Source organism: Macrotis lagotis, chromosome 2 (genome assembly GCF_037893015.1).
Source record: "Macrotis lagotis isolate mMagLag1 chromosome 2, bilby.v1.9.chrom.fasta, whole genome shotgun sequence".
Taxonomy (NCBI): domain Eukaryota; kingdom Metazoa; phylum Chordata; class Mammalia; order Peramelemorphia; family Peramelidae; genus Macrotis; species Macrotis lagotis.
In genome coordinates, this window is record NC_133659.1 from 227,114,336 (window position 1) to 227,137,765 (window position 23,430).

A 23,430-nucleotide genomic window follows, 5' to 3' on the forward strand; every position below is an offset into this window, starting at 1 on the left:
TTTCACACTACCTCCTCCCCTCTTCTGTCTGGCTTCCTTCAGGGTTTAGCACAGACAGTACTGACTGCATGAGGCCTTTTCTAGGTTGGTCCAACTACCCTGTCTCCCTGATCTCAAAAAATCACCTTTACAATATTTTACATATCCTGACCTGCACACAGGTTTATTCTCCAAAATTCTTTGTAGGAAAGGACTGTTTCATTTTTATCTTTATACCTCTTGTGCCTGGTACACAGAAGCTGATCGATAAATTTTGGATTAATTTATCTTTGTGATTTTGTTTGTACCATATCTCATGTGGCCAGAATGGATTTCTATGGATCCTCTCCTCCCTACATCCAGCTAGTCTCCATATGTTGAAGTACATCCTTCCCTTCAAGCCTGATATGCTTTCTCATTGATGAAAACTTCCCCAACTCTATGCAATTGATTCCAGATTTTTATATCATTTTGTTTGAAACATTCCTCTGTACTTTTCACACACCATTATTGCTTCTCTCTAGTCCACATAACATCCTGAAGTTCTTTAACAACAGAATCTGATACATTTCTTTCTTCATATCCCCAGCACAATCTCTTGCACATCATAGGTGCTTGATAAAAGTTGATTAAATTGAATGCATCAATAGTGTTTATTAAATGTGTATACATATATAAAATATATATTTACATATATTATACATATGAGTATTGTTTGTAAAATGTAGATAAGCAACCTGTTTACAATATATAGTCTTAGATAGCTTGGGCATTGAGAGGTAAAGAAATGTGTTCATAGTAACACAGGTAGTTAAGGTACAGGGGTAAGTCTTTGAACCCATGTCTTCCTATCTCCTAAGTCAGCTTTCTATCTTACTAAGTCTCTCAGGTGAGGTATTTAAAATTGAGAATTTTGTTAAGAAAATGTATGCTTCACAGATGGGTTGGAAAAATTGGCCCCTAAGTTCTCTTCTGGCTATAAATCTGGTTCTATTAATTACATTTTTTCTATTTCTGGGAATCTTTGCTTCCCTCAAGCTGAATCTAAAAAACAAGGGGGGGAACTCCACCTATGGTTATAAGATTATCTTCTTTCTTCTAATACTGCCACCCCTGGTCTCCTCATGCCAGGACTATTGCAAAAGCCTGTTTCTGGGTCGACATACCTCAGTTCTCTCCCTGTTCCAGTCCTCTTCACTCAGCCACCAAAGTGGTTTTTTCCCTTTAAAGGACAAAGGTCCAACCATATCACTCCCCTGCCCCACTTCAGTAAAGTCCAGTTGTTCCCTTGTCATTCTATAAAATCCCCTGGCATTCAAAGTCCTTCACAACCTTCCCTTCTCCCTTTCTAGTCTCCTTATACCTTGTCTTCCCTCTTCTTTCCACTATCCCCAATATTCCATAATTCAGTGACACTGGCTTTCTCACCATTCCTCAAAAGATATTTTTATCTCCTTACATCCTGCATTTTCACTGATGTAGTTCCCTGTGTATGGAATGCTCTCCCTCCTCACCTTCACCTCTTGACTTCTCTCACCTCTTAATTCTTAGCTAAAATCCCCCTTTCTGCGGGAAACCTTTCCCAATTCATCTTAATTTCAGTGCCTTCTCTCTGTTCATTATTTTCTATTTATCAAATACATATATATGTATGTATTTATGTATATAGCACTTGTTTGTACATAGTTGCTTACATTCAGGTTCCCTCTTAGATTTGAGTTCTTCCAGGGCAAAGACTGTCTTTTGCCTTTTTTTTTTTTGTATCCTCAGGCTTAGCACTGTGCCTGCTTAATAAAGCTTCTTTACAAATCTTTTGAAACCAAATTTAAAAAAGAAAGATGGGGATGAGTATGGGAGACATCAATTGCTTTTTCAATTTTGAAAATTTCATAATAGTTACTGAATAAAAGGACTTATTGGCCTACTTAGGAATGACATATCAGAATTAAAGACTGGATGTTCAGTCAAGTGTAAGGAAACCCAAGGAAGAGTGGGCCCCACATATGTAGTTAGACCCACCTGTGGTGAGAGGCCTGTCCTTCTGGGACTGAGTCAGAACAAACAAATGTTCTCCTCTCCCCTCCCCCCCTTTCAAAGGAAACTCTCATTCCAGCCAGAAGGGGAAGTAGGAAGTTGGGGATTGAGGTCATCATTCAGTTCTCCTTAGAGAAGATGGAAGAAGCCTACCCTACTTCAGGATGCTGAAGGAATAGTTTCTGGGAAGATATGAGAGGAGTTGGCAGACTCCTTCATGTCCCTAATTCCAGTTTGTTACTCTAGAAACTTAAGGGAATATTTCCTTTGGGTGAGATTCATAACTCTTTCTCTTGGTTGAACTGAATTACCTTACTCCCAATGAAAGCACAAAGGGTGCTGGCCCAGACATATATATCTATGCTTTCTAGGAGATATGATCACATTCTATTTAATTTTATATTGCTTTGTCATTTCTTGGGGGAAGAAGTATCCCCAATCTTTATCTCTAAGACTTGATCCTTTTTCCACCTCATACTAGTTACATAATGAACACACATAGTAAATAAACTCTCATTTATTCAAATAGTGAGAAACAGAAATCAGAGCAGGTATCCATATAAAAATTTATAACTGACAATACAAAATGAAAGAACTTCTATTGGGGTCTCAACCCCCCCAAATCTCTAGGGTAGCAAGTTTGGAAAAGGATCATGGTAGAGACTATTTTCTCCTCTCCTGTCTTCCCAGAGTCTTTTCCTTCAACAACTTGAATTGGGAATTGTAGTCTTCCATCTTCTTTCTCAAAGCTGGAAATGAGGAAAGCTCAAAGGATGAATCTCTGAAGGCGGATTAGTGAAAGTTGAAGCTCTTTAATGTTTTGCCAGCACTGTTCCACCCCTTACAAAAGACTGGACCTTCATCTCCATCAGTGAGAGTCACACTGAGCTTTGGGACTGGGGTTACACGCACTCTCTCTCTCTCTCTCTCTCTCTCTCTCTCTCTCTCTCTATTGGGAAGGTACATTAGAAAAAGTGTCTTGATTATGAAGGAAGAATTTGTCATGTTTGGCATCTTGCTTTAAATTGGTATTTTGTTTTCTTTGTTCATGCTGTCCTTTATTGAGCTTGGCTTATAAAATCCTACCTATTTGACCTGTGATGTCACGAACTCTGACTAGTCATCCTCTTTTGAAATAAACTATGATCTCATTATGAGAAGACAGGGCATTTTCCTGTTGTAATTTAAGTATCAGGGTTAAAGGATAGGTGAATGGGCAGTTCTAATGGTTAAATCTGATTTGCTTGTATTTGTGAAGAGAGTTGAATTGTTGTAACAATTTGTCTCCCCATTACACAAAACCCTAGGTTCTGAAAGAGTTAACTTTCTTTATAGGAAGATACTTCAGCTTGACAGGAACTAGGTGGTGGTGATGATTCAACAAGGAATGACACTCCTTTTCTGGCTGTTTACTGATTGGCCCTGTGTGTTTGTAGCTTTCAGTTCAGGAAGCAGCTCTGAGCTGTCTGAGTGGCTAGACAGATTTACAGGTATTTCTGGACCCACGAAATCTTACTTAGTTTGGGAAGCTTTCTCTTCAGTTACATTTTTTTTTTATCAGAAAAAAAGCAATTGAGAAGAATAAACTTGAACTGTTTCATTTTTATCTAGTTGGATAAAATGGTCTTTAAAACAGAGGAAGAGGATGGTAAGTTCAAGATAATACTCAAATTTTATTTATGATGTAGGATGGGAAATTTATATATATATATATATATATACATATATATGTATATATATATATGTATATATATATATATAATGTTACCAATGATGTGAAACTTGAAAACAGAATTACTAGGTCTTTTATCTGTTTTCTGGGGAAAAACTATGGTTTCTTCTTACTACAAGTTTTCCATGTAAAAGGAGAAAATATGGTATGAGAATTGTTTTATTCATCTACACCTCCTCTTTTAGAAAAGGGGTAAACTAGCTGTCCCTTTTTCATAAATGTATTTTTACCAACAAATTCTTTTCTTTGAAGTTAAACTTTTAGTGCTTATGCTACTTAATTAAGGGTATTAACTTTGTCTCAGAACTCTCAATTCTTTTTCCTTTGTCTGAACTGGCACTTGGACAGAGGTTTATAGGAATTATGAGACTGGGTTAATTTTATACCCACAGTCAGCAAAATTTTTATCAATCCATAATGTTTTTGATATCAGTAAATTGGATTCAGGGACATTTTGAGTTAGAACTAAAAATTATATTTTTGTTTGTTAAATATGATGAAAAAATAACTAATATTTAGTACTTTTTTCTTTTTTACAAAATTACTTTCAGATTATTTTGAAGCTTGATGGGTAAATGTGATAGGACAGCCTATTCTACCCTCATAATAAATAGTGAAATTATAAGTAATATGAAGATATTCTTATAGTTTTCAGATTCCAGTAGATTGCCTGAGAGTCATTTTTTTAAAATTAAGATGATGTTCATAGAACTTTAAGTAGGTAGAGTTTTAACATTATAATTTGCTTTTAAATTAAATTCAAAATTAATTTATATTGACTTGTATGAAACAATATATTTTATTTTGGAGAGAAGACTACATCTAACCTTATAATCAAGTAGTGGTAATTTATGGTTAGAAATGGAGTATTGTTCCATATGTAGGACATGATAAAGAAAACTAGTTTTTGTGAATGGCAAACTTCTCACAATTGTTTTCTGACTCATTCATTTAAAAAAAGCATTTATTCAAGAATATATTTTGTACCAGGAACTGGAGAGGTTCAAAATTTTGACTAGACTTTATACCCCACATTAGAGTTTATAGTTTAGGGGAGGAAATTACAATATTGTATAATATAATATACAGTATTATATGAATCTATTAAATATTGATGAACAAAATGAGGAGAAAAGTTGTTACTGACAATGCCAAGTAACATTTGAATTGGGATTTAATGAATGTATTGGAATTCTGGATGTAAAAGGGAACAGGAAGATATTTTACATAAGGGAAACAATGTGATCAAAGACACAGAGAGGCATACTTGGAGGGCAAATGGTCTATTTTGACTGGGCTAAGTAGTAGGAGGAAAATAAGTGAGGATACTACACTTATGAGGGTCTTGAAAGCTAGGCAAAGGAATTTTAATTTTTAACTTAATAGGTAATTGGGAATTTAGATTTGAAAAAAATTAAAGATTTGTGAATCACAATGTTACATGGCCAGATTTAAGCACTGTGTAAGAATTCTATTAGCAGTAGGGATGAAGAAAGACCCATTGAGTTATTGTTTTGTTTTGTTTTGTTTAGCTTTAGCAAGGCAATGGGGTTAAGTGGCTTGTCCAAGGCCACACAGCTAGGTAATTATTAAACATCTGAGGCCGGATTTGAACTCAGATACTCCTGACTCCAGGGTTGGTACTCTATCCACTGCATCACCTAGCCAACCCTCCATTGAGTTATTGTTAACATTCCGAACATGGGTGTAATGACTACTTCAACTATCATCACTACAACCTTATGTACTTTGTCTAATTTGATAAACTCATTTTTCTTTTTTCTTTTCTTACAAGGCAACCACAGCTAGGAATGGTATTAACATAATATAGGAAATATAAGGAAATTTCTCCTCCCAATTCAAATCATGCCTTCTTCTGTTACTTATAGTGTTATAAAGAATACTAAACACTGAAAGATTAAGTGAGTTGTCTAGAGTCACATAGCCAGTAGGTGTCAGAGGCAGGGTCTTCCTGGTTAGAGGCCAGCACTCCATAACTTAAGCCACTCTATCTTCTCTCCAGGTTAACATAGTGAAAAAAACAAAATAGATAAGTTGGGCGGAGGAATGGCTAAATGATAGTTAAGTGGACCCAAGAAGAATGGAATGATGAGACACTATATTCACTAATAGCCCAATGTCAGAATGAATGGAAGTCTTGAATTCTGAAGGAAGAGAACCAAAACCTATATAGAGAAGAGAATATCCAAGACAAGGAAACTAAAAGTACCAGAAACTTCAAATTGGTTAAGACAGAAGGATTGAGAAAAGACCTGTAGTTTTGGCAATTAAGATTTTTGGTAACTTTGGAAAAAACAATTTCTTCTGAGCTAGCTGGGCAATATAGAGGATAAAATGCTGATCCTTCTTTCCCCTGACACTGCCCACTATCCTGGCATAGGTCTTTACTGGAGTCACCAAAGGAGCAGTGGATTAGAGCACTGGCTCACAAGTCAGGAGGATCTGAGTTCAAATATGATCCTCAGACACTATCTACCTGTATGATCTTGGGCAAGTCACTTAACCCTGATTGCCTCTCATCTAGGGCCATCTCCAGTCATTCTGATTCATATTTGACCATTGGAGAAAGTGAGACTGGTGATTGAGCACAGCACTCCTCACTCAAATCCAATTGATGTGCTTGTCAAGGTATTATTACCCCCCTAATATCATGGTCTTTGAAAATGAAGGACTCTAGCTATCTTGGTTGAAAATTCTTTCTCCTAAACACTTTGCAACTCCCTTTAGACATCATCACTCTTCATTCTATAGACAGCACTGATTTTATATGCCAAATAGATTGCCTTTTCTCAATCTTTGTTCTTCTTAATTTCAGTATGTTTAACACTGTTGACCACCCTTTCCTGATGGTTTCTCCTTTCTGTGTTTTCCTGTATTTTTTAGTTCTCTTTTTATTTACTTAAACCTTATTTTTCCTTTATCCTTTGCTAGATTATTACCTAAATATATTCCTTGATTATTACCCAAATATATTCCTTGCTCTGAGGTCCCCTCCATCTATATTATTCTTGAGGTATAAGGTACTCATCTTAAAGATAGAGAATGTAAGGACCAGGGAAGTTAAGTGGCTAGCCAATGGCCTCATAACTCCTAAATGGGTGAAGTAGAATTTTAACTCCTTGCTACTGTCTTTAAGTACAGTGCTTTTTTCATTATACTATGAGTTAGTGTTTCTCATTATTCCTACTTAGATAGTTTGGTGGAAAGAAAGAGGAGTTGGATTTGAGAGCTGTTATGGAGACAGAACTAATAACTGGATTTGAATGGTGAGATAATTTCATATTTTTTAATATGATAGAAAAGGTGAGAAAAGTAGAATATTGTAGGAGTTAGTTAAGTGATCTTGGTTTTATATATGTTTGATGTACTAGTGACATATCCAGGTAGATATATCCTATAGGCAATTAGAGAGATAGGTCTGTAGTTCAAGAGAGGTCAGGATTAGTGTGATATATTTGAGCTTCATTTATTTAAAGGCCATCATGGCTGAAGTTGTAGATGTGGTACAGAGAACCAAGGACAGACCCTTTGGAAATACAAGAAGCTTTCAAGTAGGCAGCAAAGGTCACTTAGAGTAAGTGCTTAAAGAAGGAAGGTGTTAGGGTTTTGGTATAAAACTGACATAAAGGGGTGGCTAGGTGGCATAGTGGATAAAGCACCGGCCTTGGAGTCAGGAGTACCTGGGTTCAAATCCGGTCTCAGACACTTAATAATTACCTAGCTGTGTGGCCTTGGGCAAGCCACTTAACCCCATTTGCCTTGCAAAAACCTTAAAAAAATCCTTTAAAACTGACATAAAGATGTAAAGTGCTGGAGAGAAATTAAGAAGAATGAAGTCTATAAAGAGGTCAATGGATTTGGTCATTAGAAAGTTATTGTTGATCTCTGAGAACACTATTTCAGTAGAGCAATGGGAGGACAAAGGAGGAGGCAAAAACCTAATTGCAATTAAGTTTTGAGGGGAGAGTGGGATCAATCAACAAATATTTATTAAGCATTCCTTATGTTTCTGGTACTACAGTATGTAGTCAGGAATATATAGTATATAGTAATACAGAATATACAGTATATAGTAAGGAAATAGAAATAATATTACTTTTAAATCCAATATTCCTAGTAAGTTCAGAAATTGAGGAGACTGCGAGAAATGGAGAAATAACTGTATGAGGTATGAGTCAAAGGAAAACTTTTTTAAGGTTAGGGGAAACCTGGACATATTCTGTTAGTGGATACAATGGAAAAAGTCAGTAGAGATGGAGAGATTTAAAATGCAAGGAAGGAGGGAAGACATGTGTGGTGTGTGTGGGGGAATAACAAAATCTTAGCATGATTATACTTTAGAAATGATGTTTAAGTCACTTGACTTTGCTGGACTTTGTTTTGTCATCTGTGAAATGAAGGTGTTGGAATAGATGGCCTCTAAGGTTCCTTTCAGCTTGAAATGTCTTACTTTCCTGTGGTAACTGAGATAAAGATCAAAATAATGCCTTAAATTTGCAAAGCTCTAATTTCACATTCTAAGTTGATTCTCACAATGACCCTGTCCATTAAAAAATGAATAAACTGATATTCATAGAATTTGACTTATCACATGGTAAGTATTGAGGCCAGGTTCAAAATCCAGCACTTGAGAACCATAGTCCTGAGCTCTTTCTCTGTATCAGAACAAAGCTCCTTTTCATATCTCAAGAATTCCAAACTCACCAGACCTTGCTCTTCAGTTTGCTGTCTGCTCTTCCAGACTGATGTTTCATGAAAGTCACAATAACAATTTCTAGGGAAGTAAAGAAAGAAAAAGGTAAGTGCAGAGAGAAATTCCAAGACCCAGATAACAGGTCTTAAGATCTAACTGCATCATTATTGCCAGCTTAGGCATCTGAATTACTCTGATTCCTCATAAAAAAGAATGCTGTATCACAAACCAAGAAAATTTGAGAACTGCAGATAATTATGATAAGGGAGAACAATTTGATGAGAAAAGGAAAAGGAACCAGTTTCAGAAATTTTGTCTTTACAGAAAGTTAAAATATGTTTTTGAAAATTAATTAGTTTTGCAAAGGCAACTAGGTGGTGTGTAGTGGGCAGCAAGCCTGAAACCAGAAAGACCTGAGTTCAAATTTAGCTTTAGACACTTTATAGCTATGTGACCCTGGGCAAGTCACTTAATTCTGTTTTCCTCAGTTTCTTCTTCCATAAAATGAAGTAGGAAATGGCAAACCACCTCAGTATCTTTGTCAAGAAAACCCCAAAAGAATTCATGAAGAGTTGGATATGACTGAAATAACTAAAAACAACAAAAATTTTCCAGAGGAAGTTGAAAGCCCAATGCTGCTTATGAAACTTTGAATCAAGTTTCACAGTTCAAAGAACTCTATATTAGTTGCATGACTTCTAGGGGAAATCCAGAAGTAGGTGGAGGGTTTTTGGTGTTTTTTTTTTAATTTGAAAAAATTCCCTTGCAATTTGAATTATTCTTAGATTCAGTATGGTTCATCCTAGCCAGCAGGTGCTTCATTATCCCTGCTTGCTGATGCTTGTCCTTCTAGTTTTGACTTGAATTCAGACACAACTTGGAGAATGCGCCTAATAAGTGAAAGGGAATAAATAATCAGAGCTTCTGTAGATAGCCCATAATTTTTATAAATTCTTGTTAAGTATAACTTAATTCACCTACTAAAGGGCATAAAACTGAACACAAGCATATGAATAGTACTGTTATCAAATGATCTGTGTTCCCTGTACACATAAGGTTTTTTGAGACTTGAATTATCCAGAGTAGAGCTGACTCTAACATTGATTCTCAGATTTACCCTTACTACCTTTGAGAAAATAATTTTTGGGTAGGAAAAAAAAGGATCAGATACTAAGACTGGACCAGGCAGATGGAGAAGAGCAAAGGTTGGAATCAGGTTAATGTCCGGACTAGAGTCAGTATGCTGAACTTTGTAATTATATGCCAGGAAGAAAGTTGCTAGACACATCACTCCCCAGTGAAAGGGGAGGAGTACTGAAGAACCTTGAGAAAAGCCCTTGCTGTTCTTTGCTGAACCAGGGAAAGACACTGCAGAGCCACAGTCATCTGAGATGCAGAAATGGGATTGTTGGAAAGACTACCTGGAGACTCTCCACTGTCCCCCTTATTTTCCCAGAGACTGAAATTTACTCCCATTATCTACCTCACACTATTCTCTCTACTCCCCTCCTCCTTCCCACCCCCAACTTGCAGCTGCAGTCTGTGACTGCTTTTAAAATAGGATTGTTTTAAGTGTTTTTTTTCAGCATTCATGTGACAAAACGTATTAAAGTCCAGATGGTCCTTTGAATCTCTGCCAGTTCTGCTTACTTGGATGCTAGTGGTGAGATTGTCAATGGAGGAGGTACAAATTCAGAAAGGATTTAAAGTATTGAGGTTTTATGCATTCAATTTGATCTACATATTGAACTGAGATTAGTGTATTAGAAGGAGAAGAGAATATATCTGGGGCTAGATTGCTAAAGCCTCAAGCTAAAAGCAGATTAAGAATGGGTTATCTTACTTTCACTTTCAAATTGTTAAAAAAATTTTAAGTTGCAATTTTTTAAGAAGTGTGTGTGTGGGGGTAATAGAATGCTCCACTTGCTGTAGGAGGAGTGAACTAAAAGAAAGCCATATTCCACGAAAGCAGTAAGGAAATCCCTCTGTTCAAGCTAACATCTTAGGCTGTCTTCCTTCTCAATGCCATTTACTACATATACAGAATATCCTAAAAGTCTTAGTGTAATTTTTAGTTATTAAAAAACTGGACTAAAATTTTTGGGACATTTTATGAAGACTTTAGATTCAGTTCAAGAGAGTAATTTTAGAGATATATGGGAATTGTTCTTTCTTTTAAACAGATAAATAAGATTTTGTACATGAAACTGCAAATCTCCTATGTACAACTTGCTTTTCTTTTAGTTTATAATAAATTAAATATGTAACTTTCAAAACTGTCTTACTTATTTATGATTCCTTCTGGTTTCCCTTATGCTTTGGTCTCTGCATTTTAAAAAAAAATGCACTTGCTTTCATACAATAATTTTTTTCTTTTTTCTTGCATTTTCTTTTTCTTTTTTTGTCAACCCTATCTCTCATCCCTCTTTCTTCCCAACCCTTTTACCCTTTAAAAAGAAAAGTTAAAAACCACTTTGTAACCAAAATGCATAGTTAAGTAAAACAAATTTCTAAGAATAATTTTTGGAGGAGGCAGTTGGGTTTAAGTGACTAATAAGTGTTTGAGGTTGGATTCGAATTCAAGTTCTCCTGATTCTAGGACTTCTATCCACTGTACCACCTAGCTTTCCCTAGGAATAATCTTAAATCAAGAAACACTTATTAGGGGAAGCTAGGTGGTATAGTGGATAGAGCACCAGCCCAAGAGTCAGAAGGACCTGAGTTCAAATGTGGCATCAGACAATAATTACCTAGCTGTGTGACCTTGGGCAAGTTACTTAACCCTATTGCCTTGAAAGAAAACAAACAAAAAAAAAGAAACACTTATTAAACAGGGATTAGGTACTAGACCCTATAATAAGCATTGATGATACAAAGAAGATAAAATTTGTCCCTGATCTCAAAGAACTCACAATCCACTTAGGGAGACATGCAAATAGCTATGCACATGCAATATATGTACAGGATAGAGTTTTAAGGGAGACTGGGAAAGGTCTCTGGTAAATAGTATTTTATTTTTTTTCCAGTTACATATAAAGATGTCTTTCACATTTGTTTTTTTTTATAAGATTTTGAGTTCCAAATTTTTCTCCTCTCTCTCTCTCCCTTCCCTTCTCCCTAAGAAGATAAGCACTGTGATAGAAGTTATACATATGTCATTATGTTAAACTCATTTTTGAGAAAGGTCTCATGAAGAAGATGGGATATGAGCTGAGACTTGAAGGAAACCAGAAGGTATGATGAAGGAGGGAGAGGACAGCTAGTGAAAAAATAAGACATTGGGGAAATCACGTATGAGGAAAAACAGTGAATCAAGGTCAGTGGATCATAGAGATTACAGAGGTGGTCAAGTATCAGAAGCTTAGAAAGGTAAGAAAGGATCAAATTATGAGGGCTTTAAATGCCAGAGAATTTTATTTTTCTTATCATGGAAGTAATAGGGAATCACCAGAACTTATTGAGTCATGTAAAGTAACAGGCTTTAGGAAGATCACTTTGTTGAGTGGAAGGTGGACTTGATGCAGGGAGATCAAGAGAGAAGGTTGTTATTGTAGTCTAGTCATGAGTGATGAGGGCCAGTGTTAGAATGGCAGCCTTGTCAAAGAAGAGAAAGGGATGGGGATATATATATATATATATATATATATATATATATATATATATATACACATTATATATACACACACACACACATATATATATATATATGTATAATGCAGTTGTACAAAGGTCAGATTGATAGGACTTGGCAGTAGATTGGATATAAGGTGGGGGTAAGAGTGAAAAGTTGAGGATAACGCCTAATTTGTGAACTTTGATGAATAGGAGTTTAATGATGCCTGCATTGGAAATAGGGAAGTTTAGAAAAGGGAAGATTTGGGGCAAATGTAATTTGGTTTTAGTTTTAGACTGTTGAGTTAAAAGAAGGATCTCCAATAGGCAGTTGGAGATGCTAGAATGGAGGTTAGAAGAGAGGTTAGTACTAGATAAATAAATCTGAGATTAATTTACTTAGCATAATAATTAAATCCATGAGAGAGCTAGTGAGATCACTAAACAAGATAATATATAGAAAGAAGGTCCAAGACAATAAATACCTTGAGGAGAAACCATAGTTAAGTAGTGCTGAACTGGATGAAGATCCAGCAAGGGAGATTGAGAAAAAAGAAATGGTCAGACAGGTACTAACTATTCTCCACTTTTCCCCTGTAATGCTTATCACAGTAATTTGTTTGGACAAAAAAAGAGAATGAAGGAATTTGGATGAAAAAAGCATTGGATTGGGAATCAGAAGACCTAGATTTCTTTTCATAATTCTGCCACTTGTGTTGTGATCTTGAGTACCTCTCTGACCCTTGGTTTTTCCTTTGTAAAATAAGGGGCCTAGATTTAGATACTCTATAAGAGTCCATGGATCCCTAAAATCCCATGAATTTTACCTTTTAAAGAAAAGCAACCTCTTAAACTTACCTGTAACGCAGCTTTTTCTTATGAAATGTGAGGGATTTGGAGATAAGTCTTTTAAGATTCTTTCCAGTTTTGAAATTCTTTGACATTTTTGTCTGTCCCTAGAGATAGTGGAGAAATGCAAAGCAGAATTTAGATTTATGGGAAAGTGAAGGGAGTATCCTCTAGCAGTTCCCAGAGTTCCCAGAAGTGAGAAGTTAAATGTTAATATTACATTGATAACAAAGTTGCCATTACCAGGCTTATTTATGTTGCCTTGAAGATCAGTTCATGTATTGCTTATGTAGAGAGCTCAGAAAATCCTATTTAAAATAATACCCTTTTCTTCAACCCTGTTCTTAGTCTCAGAACCTGCAGCAAACTACATTTCATCTACCTTCTGGCCATCTAGAAATCTTTTTTATTTTAGTAACGAGTATCTGCTAAGACTAGTAAGTATGACTAATTTGCACATTGTTTTATTTATTTAGTTTTTTAGTTTTTGCAAGGCAATGGGGTTAAGTGGCTTGCCCAAGGCCACACAGATAAGTAATTATTAAGTGTCTGAGGCCGGATTTGAACTTAGATACTGCTCCTGACTCCAGGGCTGGTGCTCTATCTACTTCGCCACCTAGCCACCCTATTGTTTTATTTTTAATAAAAATAAATCATTTTAATGGTTTGTAACTTCCTCGGTTTCTTTGTTAAAACTTTACTGCAATCTTTATTCTCAGTTCTGTTTATTTTGCCTTTGACCTTTTTTTTTTTGATATATGGTTTAGTAAAACTGGGCCCTCTGTGTACATCTGAGTAGTTTAGCAAGGGGAATAAATTTCATGAGATTGTCCATCTCTTGGAAGAAAGTGTGAAATAAATGCATGCAATATTGTGACTTTGTTGTCTTTTAAATTAAGATTCTAAGCTTCCCTGAAATATGTTGCACTTGGAGTCAAGGGACCTGGATTTGAATACTGGCTCCAACACTTTCTAAGCTTCTGTGATCTTCCCTTTATCTTATGAAGTCTTAATTTCCTTTTCTATAAAACTGGATTACAATACTATCTACTAGTGATAACTATCTATCTCGCAAGGGTTATTGTAAGAAATATTTTTTAAACCATAAATATATCCATGTCTATTTATTAACATGAAGATGGCAGATAGTGTTTAGGTCCTGGGGTAAGGAAGACTGATGTTCTTGAGTTCAAATCTAGCCAAAGGCACTTAACTGTGCAGCTCTGGGCAAGTAACTTAAAACTCTTGTTTGCTTCATCTGTAAAATGTATGGAGAAGGAAATGGAAACCACTCCAGTATCTTTGTCAAGAAGACCCCAAAAGGGGTCAGAAAGAGTCAGATGTGATTTAATACAATAAATCACTGAATCAATAAACATTTATAATAATAATGTTTGTCCTTCATTTTCCAAGAAGACCATGACATCAGGGAGGTGATGCCATGACAAGCATGTGAATTGGATTTGAGTGAGGGGGATGCTGTGCTAAGTCACCAGGCTCACTTTCTCTTCCAGAACCATCTGGGTCCAGTGGTTAAATATGAATCAGGATGACTGGAGACAGCCCTGGATGCCAGGCAGTTGGGTTTAAGTGACTTGTCCAAGGTCACACAGCAAGTAAGTGGCAGGTATCTAATGCTGGATTCGAATTCCCATCCTCCTGAATCCAAGGCCGGTGTTGTATACACTGCATCACCTAGCTTCCGTGGTACAGTGGACAGAGCACTGGCCTTGGAGTCAGGAGGATAGGAGTTCGAATCTGCACTCAGATACTTGACTTTTACTAGTTGTGTAACCTGGAGCAAGTCACTTAACCTTGATTGCCTCACATCCAGGGCCATTTCCAGTCATCCTGATTCAAATCTGGCCACTGGACTCAGATGACTCTGGAGGAGAAAGTGAGGTTGGTGACTGAGCACAACTCCCCCCCTCCCCCAATCCAATTCACATTCTTGTCATGGCATCACCTCCCTGATGTCATGGTCTTCTTTGAGAATGAAGGACAAAACAATAAACATTTTTTAAATAAGTATTAAGTAAACATTAAGTATTATGTGCTAGCCATTACCAGCAGGTATCAGTGCTCAGCACTGAGAATACAAAAAGAAGCAGAAGTTAGTTTCTCCCCTCAAGGATCTTTCAGTCTATTATACATTATATATAATTATTACCAAGTACCATGGGAATACAAAGAAGAATAAAACACATGTAATTAGGGAGATAGCTTACACAAATCAATTCAAAAGAATTTGTTAAATACCAATTGAGTGCCAGACCCAAAGTAATTATCTCCCTAAGATGTGAGAATACAAAGAAAAGACTTGAAATAGTCTGTACTGTAAAGTAGCTTATAGTCAAGTATAAAAATGTTCAGAAAGAGAAACACAAAGTACTCTAATACCAAAGAGATTGAGTATGGTGGAAATATAATTTGAGCTGAGTCTAGAAGGATTTGAATTGAAATAGACAGTGGGAGAATATTCCAGATCAAGGAAGCAGTCATTTGAGTGTAGTGGGACAATAGTTCTATTTGTCTAGAAAAGAGAAAATGTAAAAGATGTAGTAGGAGATAAGGCTGGACGGTCTATCAAAAAAAATTAATGTTTTGAAATTATTTTTTATGTACCAGGCACTGTGCCAAACACTGGAGATACAAAGAAAGGCAAAAGCACTTCCTTCTTCATGAATCTCACATTATAATGAGGAACAAAACAAACAGGAAATAAGGTTCTCAGATGAGTGACTTGAGGAGGCCTTGTTATGGAGGCTTGAGGAGGAATTGAAGTTTGGAATAGCCACTGTTCTGAGTGATATAGTAAATTGATTAGGGAGATATAAAAGCATTTCTTTACTACACTGAGGACCTAATTGAGATTATATTGCATACACTTGTCATGGTATCCATTTAGCTCAGTTTTTTAGTCTTCTCTAATTCTTTTTAGAAGCCCTTGAGTAGCAGTGAAGGAAGTAGATATTGGGAGGAATTGCAAAGTTGGAGTTTGACAAGCTTTGATTAGGATAGGGCAAAGAGGCAGAGCAGAACTGATTCACCAGCTAGGGATGAGGTTAGGACCAAATAGTTGAGAGTCTTGCATATCAAATAAAGATATTATTCAGTAGGGAATGAGAATTAATTGAAATTTTTTTGGTTAAGAGAATAATGGCTATCAGTAATCTGGAGTTGACTTGTAGAATCGGGGCAGAGAGTAGAGTCATAAAGACAAATTAGAGTCTACTGTAATAGTCCAGGCAAGAGGTGGTACAGAGGGAGGGTAGTAGAACTGGGATAGTAACAGTATGAATAGAGAGAATCAGTCAATTAAGTTATTCAGTTAAAACAATTATTAGGTACCCACCATATGCCAGCCCTTGTGTTACATCCTGGGGCAAACAAAACTGGGATAATTCCTGCCCTCGAGAAACTGAGGTTCTGCTGGGATGATACAATATGTTCACAGAATATATGTAAAATAAATAAAAGGTGATTTTTTTTTTGGTAGGAGTTGGAATACCTATAAGTGGGAAAATCTAGAAAATACTCTTGAATAAAGGGGTATGTTGGACAAAACCCTGAGGAGAGATGGGAGTTCCAAAAAATTTATGTAGCTGGAAATGGAATGTCATGAACATAAAATAGCAAGTGGAATAGCTAGCACATAGAATGTAGGAGAGAGAATAAAGTGTGATCTGTTCTCAAGCACTTTGAATACACAACAGAAGATTTTGCATTTTAATTTAGAGGCAATAGGCAGCCATTGAAGCCTCTTGAGCAAGGGATTGGCATTTAGTCAATTAACATATTACTTATAGATCAGGAAACAAGATAGGCAGAGAAGATTAAATCACTAGCTCAGAGTCACGTGCTTGGTTTGGATTTGAATTTTGATCTTTCTGAAAACAAATCAACATTTTATCTCATCTGTATCCCTGTTACTTTGGAAGTAATAAGTATTTTTAAGGACTTACTTTGCAACAGGCATTGTGTTAGGTAGTGGAACATATTAGATAATCAGTCCTGTACTTTTAGGAATGTTATTTTGATGGAGGATGAATTGGAAATGGGAGAGAATGTATATAGTGAGGTTAATTAGGTGGTCCAAGTGAGAGGTAGTAGGAGCCTGAGCTAAGATTGTTGTAGTACGAGTGGAAGGAAGTGTACAAATGTCAGAAATGAAGGATGTGGAAGGTGTAGAATCAGAAATACTTAACAGCACATTGTATACTTGGTGGAGGGAGAAAAAAAATGAATAGTTGAGAGTGAGTGGCTTTATGAACTGGATAACTGGAAAAATGATCTGGATAAAACTATTTCCATGGAAATAGTTAAGAACCAAGTGGTTGTAATCCCAAAAGCAGATAGAAATATGGGTTGGGATATATAATGTGGGTCTTTTGTCCTTTTAATTGTGTTCTTCCTCATTATGCCAGGCTATCATGTGCAGTTTGAACTGCTATGAGCAGTATTTGCAGTAGTGTAATGGGAAGAGACCTCACCTGAGAGTCTGGATATCCTGGTTTTCATCTTGCCCCTGTCTTTCTCAAACAGGGACATCTCTAACTTTTTTTTTTAACATATTATATTTTGCTCGAATAATATATCATTTATATATTAGTATTCATGTAATAGTATAGGTTGATAAATTATATATCACATCGTGTTAGTCATATGTATTATAAAATAATAATATATAAAAGATAATTATAATATTTACCAAAAATTAAAGATATGATAGAATTATATAATAGTGCATGATGTTATGTTATTGTATTATAGAATATTATAGCATGTATAATATAACTATAAAGTATTTTAATATAATTAGCAATATAGTATTAATATGTGATGTGATAAGATTAAAGAATTTTCTATTTGAGAAGACAAGATCAAACATGAAAGTCTTCATAGCTCTTAGCAGGAAATCTAAAGGCTATCAGACCATGGGGCAAATCACTTAACCTCTCTGTTTCAATTTTTTCATTTATAAAATAATGATATAATAACACCTGTCTACAATGGGATTGTTGTGAAGATCAACTGAGATAGCATATATAAAATACTTTGCAAACCTAAAAAGTGCCAAATTAGCCTTAAGTATATCATTCTGAACAACAGCTTGAAACAAGATTCCAAAGGAGAAAGAAAATAGAAGCTGTAAAATTACTAGTATATACATACTGACCTGGCACAGTCTTCTAAATGAATCTGATTGATATTTTTCTGGCTTTTCATGAGTAAGATATTTAGAGGGAACTGAAGCTCAGTGCATAGATGCTGCATAAAACAAGCATCATTATAGAAGCTGTTAAATATTAAGTATAAATAATTTCTAAGAGATTTTCTAGCTCTAAAATTCTATAGTTCTTGGGGATAGCTATTTTTAATAGTTAATCTCATTAAGGCATTAGTTACAAAATTCTTTTACACTTTATGAAAGCAAACTGCTACAACTTAAAAGTAAAGACAAAAGAGAATCACAAAATTTTAGATTTGGGGATATGCTTTCCTCCCCCATGTTCTTCTTAAATAAATTTTCCTTCCTATTCAGAACTTAACAGACAAGAACATTTCAGCATATGAGGAATAGAAAGGGGAATTGTTTAACTGTAATGTGGATTCTTTTTACAGTGTATCTTTAATTTGATTAACCAGTAATCAAGCTTCCTGATTGTATTTACTTTTGAATTTTTCTGCTCTCAATTTTTTTTTAAAATGTTTCATTGTCACTTTTTCTTATGTCACTATCACTATATTACCACCTACCAACTTTCCCCCTCCTAATGAAAAAAAGCCCTCCTTGTAAGAAATAAGTGTATTCAAGCAAAATGAGTAATTCTTTGGTTTCTATGATCAGTCCTTTGGAATTAATGGTTGATCAGGGTTCTTTAACTTTTCAAAATTTTTTTCTTTACATAATTGTAGTTATATAAATCGTTTTCCTAATTTGTTCATTGCACTCTGTATCAGTTCATACAAGTCTTTCCAGACTTTCTCAGAATCCTTTCAGTTCATACAAGTCTTTCCACACTTCTCAGAATCCTTTTTTAAAAAACAATATAATTTCTTAGTCTGATAGTTTGCTACTTTGCTTCCAGAGAATGTAGAGAATTTTATTTAGAGAGTTCTATTAACGTTTACTTATGAGGAGGATAAAGATAATTCTTCTAAAATTTTTTTTTTATTTATTTAAAGCAATGGGGTTAAGTGACTTGCCAAAGGCCACATGGCTAGGTTATTATTGTCTGAGGTCAAATTTGAACTCAGGACCTCCTTATTACTGGGCCAATATTCTATCTACTGTGCCACCTAGCTGCCCCAATAAAGATAATTCTTTTTTAAAATATTTTATTTGAGTTTTACAATTCTTCTCCTAATCTTACTCCCCCTGCCCCGAAAGCAATCTGTCATTCTTTCCAATAAAGATAATTCTTGATGAGACAAGACTACTTGGTACCTTGAAATAACTGAATGGTGAGACTGTTATTACATACATGAGAATTGGTGCCAATTAACAATTTTTAATTAAGCATTTTTAATATGTGAGGCACAGCATTAAGTTCTAGGGATACAAAGAAACTAAAATATCTGGACCCCTCTCTCAAGATATTCATATAATGGGGGAGACAACATTCGAACCGCTATGTATATACAAGATATATACAATATAAATCAGAGTTTATCTCAGGGAAAAGATATTAGCAGCTGAAGGGAGGAGTAATGTTTGTCCTTGGTTCTCAAGACCATGTCATCAGGGAGTTGATGCCATGATAAGCACATGAATTGGATTTGAGTGAGGAGGTGCTGTGCTAAGTCACCAACCTCACTTTTTCTTCCAGAGCCATTTAGGTCCAGTGGTCAGATATGAATTAGGATGACTGGGGATGTCCCTGGATGTGAGGCAGCCAAGGTCACACAGCTAGAATGTGTCAAGTGTGTGAGGCTGGAATCAAATTCCTCTCTTCCTAACTCCAAGGCCAGTGCTCTATCCACTGTACCACCTAGAGGGGTGGAGTAGGAATTAGAAAAAGTCTTTAGCATATACATATACACATATATGTATATGCTATATACATCTAACACACACACACAAATATATATACACATATATGTAGAGACAGACATATATATATATATATATATATATATATATATATATATATATAGGTATATGTAGAGGCAGAGAAACAGATGAATATAAGTATGAAAACAAGGTTTCTTCAGTTCAGTACAACAACCTCCTGGACATTTTCACTCATATATGTCTCATAGCAGCTCAAACTCATCTTAAAAATTAACTCATCATGATTTCTTTTTATTCTGCTCTTCCTTTTCACTTAGCATTTTTGTTAATAGTATTTGTTCTCCAAGGTATATAAAGAGGCTCTTCAACTTAGCCAAAGCATTGTTTTCTCTAATTTATTAACACATTACTAAAAGATTCTTGTTTAAGAGTAAGCATAATATCCCCTCCCCCACAAAAATATAAAACCTCATGAGAAATAAAGTGAGAGAAAGAGAAAAAAAACCGTGTTTCAGTCTTTGTTCTGATACCATCAGCTCTGTCTTGGATGGATCACATTCTTTATCATAAGTCCATCAGAGAAGTTGCTTCCATATTTTTCCACAATTGCTGTTGCTGATTGTATTTCTCTCCATCCATTCTTCCCACTACCAGCTATTATTATTTTCTCTTTCCTTTCACTCTGTCCATCTTCAAAACTGTGCTGTGGGACAGCCGAGTGGCACAGGGGACAGAACACTGGCCCTGGGGCCGAGGCCCCAAGTCTATATCCCACCCCAGAGACCCAGCAACCACCCAGCCCTGTGGTCCCAGACAGGCCACCCAATTCCACCACCTTGCAAAAAGTAAAAAAAAGAAAATGCCTTACATCGGACTATCCTCTCCTATGATCTACCCTCTCCTTTATCACCCACATCCCCTCTCCCCTCTCCCCTCCCCTGCCCCTTCTCTCCTTTTTCTTCTAGGTGTCTATACCCTATTGTGTGTATGCTGTTTCCTCTCTGAGTCATTTCCGATGAGAATGAAGGCTCCCTCATTCCCCCTCACCTCCCCCCCATACCATTACAAAAGCTACATGAAATATCTTTTACATGACATATCTTAGCCTATTCCACCTCTCCTTTCTCTTACTTCCAGTATATTTCCCTTTTACCCATTGACTCCATTTTTACAATATATTATACTTTCAAATTCAGCTCTCTCCTGTACCTCATCTATAAAAGCTCCTTCTACCTGCTCTGTTAAATGAGGTCATATGAGTATTATCAGTATAATCTTTTCATGCAGGAATGCATGCAGTTCATCATCATTAAGTCCCATATGATTTACCCTTCTCATACACTCTCTTTATGCTTCACCTGAGTCCTGTACTTGAAGATCAAACTTTCTGTTCAGCTCTGGACATTTCAACAGGAACATTTGAAATTCCTCTGGTTTTCCCTTGGAAGATGTTCAGTTTTTTGGGGGTAGTTGATTCTTGGTTGCATTCCAAGCTCTCTTCCTTGCAGAATATTATATTCTAAGCCCTATGAGCCCTTAATGTAGGTACTGCTAATTTCTGAGTAATCCTGACTGTAACTCCATGATATTTCAATTGTTTCCTTCTGGCTGCTTGTAATATTTTCTCTTTGACTTGGGAGTTCTAGAACTTGGCTATAATATTTTGGGGGGGTTGGTTTTTTGGGATCTCTTTCTCAGGGGGATTGGTGGATTCTCTCCATTTCTATTTTGCCCTCTGCTTCTAGAATATCAGGGCAATTTTGCTGTAGGAATTCTTTAAAAATGAAGTCAAGGCTCTTTTCCTGATCATGACTTTCAGGTAGACCAATTATTTTTAAATTATCTTTCCTAGATCTGTTTTTTCCAGATCAGTTGTTTTTTTTTCAATGAGACATTTCACTGTTTCTTCTAGTTTTTCCATTCTTTTTGGTGTTGATTTATTGTGTCTTGATTTCTCACAGTTATTAGTTTCCTTTAGCTCCATTCTACATCTGAAGGATCTGTTTTCCTCAGAGAGCTTTCTTATCTCTTTTTTCCGTCTGGCCAATTCTGCTTTTTAAAGTATTCTTCTCCTTAGTAACTTTTTGAACTGTTTTATCCATTTGACCTAAACTGGTTTTTAATATGTTAGTTTCTTCATCATTTTTTTTGGATATCCTTGACTGAGCTGCTGACTTCATTTCCATGTTTTTCCTGCATCTCTCATTTCTTTTTCCAATTTTTTCTTCTACCTCCCTTATTTGATTTTCAAAATCTTTTTTGAGCTCTGTCAGAGCCTGAGTCCAACTTCTATATTTCTTGGAGTCTTTAGATGCAGAAGCTTGGACTTTCTTATCTTCAGATTGTGTATTTTGGTCCTCCATGGGACCAGAGTAATTGTCTATGGTCAGGTTCCTTTTTTTTTTTTTTTCCTGTTTACTCATTTCCCCAGCCTGTGCCTGGTTTTAGGGTGCTTCCTGTTGGGACCCACACACACAAGGACCTCAGTATGTGAGACTCTGACTGCTCTCCTGGTCTGTTGAATGGCCACAAACTCACCCCTTTGGGGCCTCCTCAGAATGTGACCAGGGTCTGAATATGGTCAAATCCAGACTCCTTTCCCAGGTACAGAGGAGAGATCTTGGTGGTTTCCCTCCACTTTCTTAACTTCCATGGACTGAGTGCTCAAGTTGCAGCTGCTGGGGGTTCCTGCTGGGTGACTCTGCAGGCCTGCTTCTGTTTCCTGGGATCTAGGCTGCACTGAGGAGGGCCACACGGGTCTGGGCTTTGCTCTCTCTGGCAGAGGTCTCCCTGCTGACCTTCCAAGTTGTGCTTGGTGTTCCCTGGGGTGGCAGGTCAGGAAACTGCTTCTGCTACTAGGAGCCAGTGCTGCTGAGACCCAGGCGACCTGGGGCTGGTCCTGGAAGGATGAAGCTCCTTTGCTCTGGTATGCTGCCGCCCCTCCAACTCCATGGAACAGAGCCTTCCCATTATTTTCTGGGTTACCTTGGACTGGAGAATTACCTTACTGTATCTTTCGGTGGGTTCTGTCTCTTGAAAATTTAGTTGGAGTCATAATTTTAAAGTTTTTGAAATATTTTGGAGACAGCACCTAAGAGAGGCTATTCTGCCGCCATCTCAGCCCTGTTCTCCCCCCCCCCCCCCATTCTGGATTTTTTAAGAAAAACAAATATGACAAGAAAAATAAACTGGTATTTGTTTTTATACTTTCTTTCCCTCTTCTTGCTTGCTTTCTTCTCTTTCTCTCTCTCTCTCTCTCTCACTTCATTAAAATCCCAGGTCTCTTTGATCTTATCACTCTCTCCTAGTTCCTCACATCTAATCAGTTGCTTGGTCCTGTTGACTTTACCTAGAAAATCGCTGTCCCAACTATCCTCTCTTCCCATTTGTTTCCCCTAGTCAAGGCATTATTACTTTTCTCCTGTTAAATTTTCTTAACTTCTTTCTTCCCCTCTACAGTTATTTATATTAATTCCTGAATAATCACCCTAA

The 23,430-nt window shown here is 36.3% G+C and overlaps 1 protein-coding gene across 2 annotated transcripts in view; it reads left to right on the top strand.

The window, feature by feature from the left end:
* The window catches only part of CYTH1 (cytohesin 1), a 215,280-nt gene that overhangs the window by 90,458 nt on the left and 101,392 nt on the right, over positions 1–23,430 (top strand). The window contains exon 1 of one of the 2 annotated variants that reach the window (XM_074225033.1): positions 639–3,661. The exons of the other annotated variant lie outside the window; for it this stretch is intronic. Coding sequence (XP_074081134.1) covers positions 3,634–3,661 — 28 coding nt within the window. The 5' untranslated portion in view covers positions 639–3,633. Of the gene's footprint in view, positions 1–638; positions 3,662–23,430 lie in introns of those variants that run through there. 2 annotated transcript variants of the gene reach the window in all.